This window comes from Urocampus carinirostris, chromosome 8, assembly GCF_059441175.1.
Source record: "Urocampus carinirostris isolate Australia breed hairy pipefish chromosome 8, RoL_Ucar_1.0, whole genome shotgun sequence".
Lineage (NCBI taxonomy): Eukaryota > Metazoa > Chordata > Actinopteri > Syngnathiformes > Syngnathidae > Urocampus > Urocampus carinirostris.
The window spans coordinates 25,625,296-25,634,243 of record NC_142356.1 but is presented as its reverse complement, the minus strand read 5'-3'; the positions used below and the strand labels follow the sequence as shown (position 1 = coordinate 25,634,243).

The window sequence follows — 8,948 nt, the reverse complement described above, 5'->3', positions numbered from 1 at the left end:
CCCAATGACGGCGATATAATACTGTAAAACCTTGGTGTAATGTACACCCAAACTCTGACTTTTTGAGGTGTAAAAAAATATGTGTATGAATAATTACAGTATAAGCAAGAAATAAGGCCATTTTCTTTCCGTGCGACCCACAGTTTGATACTGGTCCGGTGGTTGCCAACCAATGAGGTAAATAATACTAAATGTCTTATTTTCCCATGACAGCAGTGATGTACAAAAATTTTATACAAATCACATAAAAAAGTGTGTATTTTCAGAAAACCAGGGGTTTATACTCCTTTTTCATCACCAAATTAATGCACTTTTCAAGGATTTTCAAAGCCAATTTTCAAATTTCTCTGATAACATTAAAAGAAAAACTCTGGTGTTATTCATGTATTTTGCAGAGCCCCAAGTATTTCCGCGATTTACATATGCGATTTTCATATGCGATTTTTAAACCTTGCATCTGCATATAAATAAAGCCATGATTTTTAGATTTTGAGTAAATCTCATCCATATTTGCGGAACAACACATATGTACATATACTGTAGGTATTGGGTAAAAATGATGGTAATAAGTACATCACATTTTCAGTTGCAGGAAGTTTTTCCTATCACAATTTACCACTTAGAAACGCTACCTTAATTTTAACATAGGCCATAATTGATACGTAATCCTTGCAGTAATACACAATTGATAGTAGTCTATTGCGGTGTGGCACGCACCTGTCCTCTTGGGCGCGACCCGTAGGGGGAGATGACGCTTCAAAGGACACTGCCGTACAAACTACTGCCAGCTGCAGTTAATCATGACAGAAAAAAATGCAATGGTAAAGCGAAGCCACCAGAGAGCAGTGTCTGCATCATTTTTAGGCAGACTTATTGAGAAACATGGCAACAATGTCAAGCATTTACAAGCACTTCACCCAAAATTCAAACACTTTTCAACCCTTGAAAACACAGCATTAAAATTTAAGCGTTTTCAAGGATTTCAAACACCCGTACGAAGCCCGCAAAACAAGGCAGGGGGAAGGCGTTGTATGTGTGCGTGAGTGCACGTGCAGGGGATTTGCAGCGGCCATGTTGGCGGGTTAGACAGCTTGCCGGTTGGATTGTCTGCGTGACGTCAGAACGTCGCTACCTGCAGACTACCTCAACCGCAGGCCGGATTAGCGACAGCGCTGATAATCTCTTTTAGTCGTGGAGGTTGTGGAGATTGTTGTAGTGGTGGTGGTGGTGGGGGGTAGTAGCAAAACCACAACACCCCACCACCACCACCTGGCCCCTGCCATGCCAAGTGACCCCCTCCTCTTTACCTCACCTTCTTGGTCTCTGAAGAAGAATGGCATGATGGGATCATGCAAGTAAGTGTTTTTGTGTGTGTGTGTGTTTTGTGTGTGTGTGTGAGAGCAAGCATGTGCTTAGAGATTAGCGCTGCTTGTTAACAATGTTACTGTTTGTGCAAAAATGTTGAAGCAATGTTGTTATTTGTAGCTGGGGCAGCTTGGTGCATTAGTGTTTTAAAGTTCTGCCTCACACCTTAGAAGTCTCTTGTTTGAGCCCTGTGTTTTTATTTTGTCCCAACACTCATGTGGCTTTTCTCAAGGTTCAGGAAAGAATTTACCTAACCTTTGCCACCTGATAATACTATACGAAGGAAACCTCCACAAATGCACGAGCTAATGATTATTATTCAAGATGCGTTATCATTTAACATTACCACGTAACAACTTCCAGGGATATATTTGAACAGGGCCACAGTCCTGCAAACGCACATAACGCGCACTGCGCAGGGCACCAAAACAGAATCAGGGTCGTGGGGGAAAGTGTAAAGTGTTAAACGTGTTAATAATATGCGCTAATATGGTTAAACAATACAAAAGGCAGCATAAACCAAATTTCACGAGAAAAGGGGCGAATCTGCTTTGTGCCCCGGCCTATCTCCAGTCTCATGGTGCCCCCCTCCCTTCCCAGTGGTATGTTCGATTATGCTTCATTCACAATGTGGTGAACACCTGAGCGAACATGGCCTCGAAACGGCAACAAGAGTCTGGAGCCGAGAAAAGAAAAAACAACAAGAAACGAGATGAAGCTCATGCGCGCTTGCCCGTAGTCAATGTTGAAATAAAAAAGCTGTTTATTGTACCGTGTTTCAACACCCATTTGGCGCACTGTTTTAAAGGGCGCACTCTATTTGGTTCAAATAATCTTTTGTCGGCTCATATGGCGCACTGGCCCATTGGATGCGACTGCTATGGCGCACTGGCCTATTAGATGCAAGTCTCACGCGACCGCTTTTAATACCAAACCATGTGTGTATAATAAAAAAAAAAGCACCAGGAACAGAAGTAAGTCTGATTTCAAAGCATTTGTGCTTAAAGCACACAAATGGCTAGCAACGACCCTGTATTCGACCATTGATTCTTAGGGAATTTTGGGTTGGCGTTTGGAATGTACTGGAGGAAGGCTTTATTACGTTCACCATTATCATGCAAGACTAACAAATGCAAATAAAAATATCACACAGGGACGAGCATGACGTCAATATCATGCATCCATCCATCTACCCATCGATAAATCGATCCATAGTTCAAACTACCTGAACCTATTTAACTACATACCTACTGTACCTACCTACCTATCAACAGATGTATCTACCAATTCATCTACAAAAAAGTCCATCTACCCATCCATATCTCTTTCCATCCATCCATTGTTCAAACCACCTAAACCTACCTACCTACCTACCTACCTACCTACCTACCTACCTACCTACCTACCTACCGACCTACCCATCCATCTATCCAGTTATCTACAAATAAGTCCGTCTATCCATCTATCCATCCATCCATCTATCTATCCATCAATCCATCCATCCATCCATCCATCCATCCAACCATCTATCCATCCATCCATTGTTCAAACCACCTAAACCCACCTACCTACTTACCCATCCATCAATGTATCTACCCATCCATCTATCCATTTATCTACAAATCTGTCCATCTATCCATCCATCCATCCAACCATCCATCCATCCATCCATCCATCCATCCATCCATCCATCCATCCATCCATCCATCCATCCATCCATCCATCCATCGTTAAAACCATCTAAACCTACCTACCAACCAACCTACCTACCTATCAATCTCTGTATCTATTCATCTATCCATTCATCTACAAATCCATCCATGCATCTACCCATGCATCCATCTTTCCATCCATCTATCCATCCATACATCATTCAAACTACCTCAACCCACCTACCTACCCACCTACCTACCCACCTACCTACCTATCAATCTATGTATCTACACATCCATCTATTCATTCATCTACAAATCCATCCATCCATCTACCCATCGATATCTCTACCATCGTTCAAACTACCTGAACCTATTTAACTACATACCTACTGTACCTACCTACCTACCTACCTACCTACCTACCTACCTACCTACCTACCTACCTACCTACCTACCTATAAATACATTTATCCACCAAATCATCTATCAGGGCCGCAGTAGCTCAGGAGGTAGAACGCTTGTCTTGGGATCGAGAGATCACAGTTCAAATCCCGGCTCCTCCGTGTTACATGTCGAAGTGTCCTTGGGTAAGACACTGAACCCCTAATGCCCCCAATAAGCAGGTTTCCGCCTTACATGGCTGCATGGCCGCTATTGGGAAATGTGAAGCACACTGTAAAGCGCTTTGGGAAGTCATTGACTTGAAAAGCGCTATATAAATGCAGATCATTTCATTTTATCTATTCATCTACAAATAAATCCATCTACCCATCCATATATCCATCCATCCATCCATCCATCCATCCATCGATCGTTCAAACCACCTAAAGCTGCCTGCCTACTTAGCTACCGACCGACCGACCTCCCTACCTACCTACCTACTTACCTACTTACCTACCTACCTACCTTCCCCTCCACCTATCTATCAAAGTTTGGCCACTTTTAAGAACATGAGGTGAAAGAGAGAAAGAGAGAGAGATAGTGAGTGTGAGCGAGTGAGCGAGTTGAAAAGGTGGAAACACGCACTCGCTCTTACTAGTTTAAGGGTGCGCGAAGTAGTCCAGCAGTGGCAGCTGCAGACTGGAACCGACGCGCGAATATTGTCAAACCAACAATAAGAGTGCACAGGCGCATGTTGGTGGACTTGAGTTCTTGCAGCCCAATAGATTTACTTGACCGTCCGTCCAGTTGTTGGTTGCTGCGTGCGCATCCGGGCGGATGTTTGGAGCGGGAGCCCGGTGCTGTTTCCATTACGGACCTTCTTCTTCTTTATTTTGCGGGACTTGCAGCTCGGTGGTGCGGGGTGACGGCCCCTCGGCGTCGGCACGGCGGTGGAGCGTCATCATGGGGGACTCACGGACGAGCGCGGCCAGCGAGCACAGCCTTTTAACGGCGTCCTAAGCGACAGTCACTGGGGGACCGGCGACCGCGGGGGGCCAGCCAGCTGGCCGGGGCAAAGGATTTTGGAAGAGTTTCTCCAGTCCCACCCCCGTCACCGTCCTTGTCCCGTGTGGCACGCGTTGACCGGGAGGGCTTCAGATGGATCGAGTCCCCCCGGCGCTGGCCGCCAAGATGCGCTGTTTGACGCTCGTGCTGGCCGGATTGAGCGTGTGGGCCAAGGTGGGCTTCTGCCTGGACTATGACGACCCGGAGCGCGACTACGAGTACTATGACGACGACACGCCTGATGCCATCGACTACAAAGACCCCTGCAAAGCTGGTCAGTCACAACCTCAATACTTTGTTTTGAGGACTCATGTGCGCGTCTGCGTGCGCGCGCGCGCTTTTAGCAGGTTTTTAAAAAAGCGAGCTCATCATTTGCTTATCAATTGATACTTGTTATTCACATCACACCATTACCCTTCCTTGACTTTTAGACGACTTTAGGGGCAATTACCATAACAAGATGCCCACCCTTAAAGATGTATTGTGGAGTTAGTACTATAAAAAGAATTGGTAATTTTGTTCATGCTCTTCCAAACCCAAATGAGCACAAACAGACTTGACTTTTTAAGTCCAACTGTGCCTATCAAATAGTGCAGGAGTCAGGACCCTTCCGGCCGCAGACCTGTTTGTTCGTTTGGTACTGGGCTGCATTGAATTAAATCAAAATTTTTTTTTTCTTATACCATATTACACACATTTAGTCAAAAAAACTCCCAAATTGGGTATAGGTCATACACAAGGCTTTAGTGTAGGACTACTGTATTTTAGCAATGATTTCGTAAGATACCGCAAACAACTTTTGCCCAGCGTTGGATGCTACAGGAATCGAACCCATAACTGAGAGATGGGGGTTTGGGGTTTTTATGGGTTATTGATCTATCTTCGTTATTCATTATCCATTATCCGTTATCGGTCAGTTCATAATACGCTACAAAGCCTAGGAGCCGGGACACTTACTCTCAGCCAAAAGGCCAAGCTAAGGTCCTAGCCCTAAAGCCTTGCCGCGATCATTGCGAATGCACCGTTCCCGGTGGTACTGCAATACCGGGCCGATGCGTGGAGTGGACAGAGCAAGCTCATATTCCATCTCCGAAATGCAAAAATCAAAGAGGCCAAGCTAAGGACCTAGCATCAAATGGCCAAGCAAGGCCAAGAAGGCCAAGCTAAGGACCTAGCATAAGGTACGCAGTTCAAAAACCACAACCGGCCAAGGCCAAGCTAAGGTCCTAAAGACCTTTAGCACGTTTACTCTCATAGTTACGGGAGATGCCGAATCGTAATTATTAGGTTATAAAGATTGTAGGTGGCATATAAAATGCATTTGATTTTATGTCATCATCACACACTTTTTACTCACGGTGCCACCTTGTATGACATTGTAATGGAGCATTATGAGAAAGAGTTCACCCAAAACAATGTTGTACAACGTGTGCATTTCTACAGCAATTTCCAGTCCCTTGAACTTGGTGTTTTGTACCGTTTCTGTTAAAAGTACATGAGGATAAGAAATATACGGGTATAACACGGTTGAACATATTTCACATCTCATAATGCTTCCTTATCAAGTCAAGTCACATTTATTTGTATAGCACACCAAATTTCTTAATGGACTGCATGGGCCTCAATTACACCATTCCCTGATCTGAAACTGTCAGAACCCATACAGACAGAGGACCCAGACGCGTAACTTTTTCACACAAGCTTCATTTTACGGGAATGAGGCAGTCATGCGCGTGAACACAAACGCCAGGGATGGGACGATCGCTGGGTGAGAGAAATGAGACAGAGAAGTCAGAGGCAGACGAGATCGAGGACGGACAGAACAGATGCGATAGATACGGGACACATGGGTAGATACCAGACGGGACATACGGGATTGATACCGGATACTGGGGCAAGATACCGGACAGGATGAGACAAATGGGATCGATACTGGATACTGGAGACTGGAGCAAGATACCAGACAGGACGAGCAAGACAGGCGGGATCCATATCAGATACTGGAGACAGGAGCAAGATACCGGACAGGAGGAGACAGGCGGGATTGATACCGGATACGGGAGGCTGGAGCAAGATACCGGACAGGATGAGACAGGTGGGGTCGATACCGGATACTGGTGCAAGACACCGGGCAGGACGAGACAGGTGGGATCGATATTGGATACTGGAGACTGGAGCAAGATACCGGGCAGGAGGAGACAGACAGGATCGATATCGGATACTGGAGATGGGAGCAAGATACCAGACAAACGAGACAGATGGGGTCGATACCGGACACTAGAACAAGATACCGGACAGGACGAAACAGACGGGGTCGATCCCGGATACACGAGCAGGAAACTGGACAGAGTCAAAACACAAGTCTTGCAAGTGCAGAGGTTCATTGACGGACTGACAAGGAGTGAATGAGAGCACTGAGTTTAAATAGGAGGGAAGCCCATCAGGCAATGAGCCGCAGCTGGCGCCAAACGGGTGGGGCCAAGTGAGGGCAATCATGACAGAAACAGTCATACTGGCAAACTCAAAAACCTCAGCATGAGGAAAATAATAAACTTTGAGAAGGGGCCACACAAGTGGTTATCCCTCTTCCAGGAGGACCAGGCTGCAATAGATGTTGTATCGTTAATACTACACAAAAAGTAGTCAACATCAATAAAAGCACATTTCATAGTACATTATCAAATACTTCTTTTGGTTGCAACTATGTTGTCATGAATAAGGATACGGTTGCTGCAAAAATCTATGAATATGCGTGTGTGCTGATGTGTGTGACATTTTACAATAAATGAACCATTGAGACAAATAAGGAACATCTGGAGGAGATGCGTGTACACACATATAATGACAGACTGGTGGAAAATAGCTGAACTTATAAAACCTCAAATTGTTTGTGTGTCTGTCTGTGTGCGTGTGTGTGCATGATTTAGGATTATCTCGCGGTTACATGAAATGCTCTCGGGCACGCTAATGAACCAGGGATGAACTGGCAAAAAAAGTCGCGATAGCATTTTGATTTTAGAGCTCCCGGCTCACGTGTAGACGCTTGCTTACAACTTTGTTTCATAAAATAATAACATTCTGCTAGCAACTAAAGGCTAACAATCTGCAAAGTGACAGTGTGAATCTCGAAAAATTCCCAACAGATTTTAAAAAGTTTGACCCCGATTTAATATGCATTAAGGGTTTCAGCTATAATGGACATAAAATTGTCCGATCCAAAGTAGTCCACTGTTTACTGGGCCGTGCATCTGTTCTAACATCTACATCTGGCTAACAGACAGCTATGTGGAACCCATGTTGGCAGGGGCGAGGTTCCAATTAAAACCCTGGACCCAAGCTTAACTCTGAAGAATACATGTAGCTATTTCTAAGTTCTGTATTTATTTTAGTCCCTTTTAGGCTATCCATCTATCTGTCTACAACACACACACACACACACACACACACACACACACACACACACACACACACACACACACACACACACACACACACACACATATACAGTGGGACCTCGCTACTTCGCACTTCGGCGTTCGTGGATTCAGAGCTTCGCGGGCCTAAAAAACAATAATAATAAAATAAAATAATATATAAAATTATATATATATATATATATATATATATATATATATATATATATATATATTTTTTTTTTTTTTTTCCAAGCATTTTTGAAGGGGTGTCGCTACTTCGTGGTTCCATGTTCGTGGGTTCAGAGCTTCGCAGGTCTAAAAAATAATAATAATGAAATAAAATAATTAAAAAAAACAAAATAATTTCTTTTTTTTTTTTGCAGATTCTCACTTTTCGTTGTTTTGGTCCCTATTAACCGGGTCTAAAAAATAATAATAATAAAGGTGCACCGCTACTTCGCGGATTTTCACTTATCGCGGGTGGTTTGGTCCCCATTAACCGCGATAACCGAAGTCTCACTGTATTATATATATATATATATATATATATATATATATATATATATATATATATATATATATATATATATATATATATATATATACATATATTTTTTTTTTTTTGTGAAACCTTTCCTGTCGTATGGAAGTTCAAAACAAAGTATGCACACTTAGCAGTTTTTGAATGCAACCTTTTATAGAACTTCAGACAGACTACGCTTAGATATGCCAGAAATACTCGCAATTAGGCCTCTATCACATATAAGCAGAATCCCTAAAATGGCTTTAAAATAGCCACATACTAAAATAAATGGGTTCTCAAAATGCCCTGCAACTGTCTGGCAACCAGTTCAGGGTGTCTCCTGCCCACTGCCCGAAAGTAGCTGGGATAGGCTCCAGCACCCCTGCGACCCTATTGAGGATAAGCAGTGCAAATAATAGATGAATGGATGTACTCAAAATATTGATGAAATTTGTGTCCAGACACCAATAATTATTCAAATGTGCAGATAATAAAGAAAAATATCCTGGTCATAAAGACATAAAAAAACAATATCGAAGCATT

General features: G+C 43.5%; 1 protein-coding gene and 1 pseudogene across 2 annotated transcripts in view; one reads left to right on the top strand and one right to left on the bottom strand.

Annotated features, from left to right (window-relative positions):
* Nucleotides 1–1,254: 1,254 nt before the first annotated feature.
* Nucleotides 1,255–8,948, top strand: part of tll1 (tolloid-like 1) — a 79,483-nt gene continuing 71,789 nt past the window's right edge. The window contains exons 1-2 of one of the 2 annotated variants that reach the window (XM_088342107.1): nt 1,255–1,355; nt 4,310–4,740. In XM_088342107.1, the coding sequence (XP_088198233.1) occupies nt 4,560–4,740 (181 nt within the window). In that variant the 5' untranslated portion in view covers nt 1,255–1,355; nt 4,310–4,559. Of the gene's footprint in view, nt 1,356–4,084; nt 4,741–8,948 lie in introns of those variants that run through there. The other variant, XM_088342108.1, reaches the window with a different exon arrangement.
* On the bottom strand, nt 5,478–5,637 carry LOC148361336 (U2 spliceosomal RNA; annotated as a pseudogene).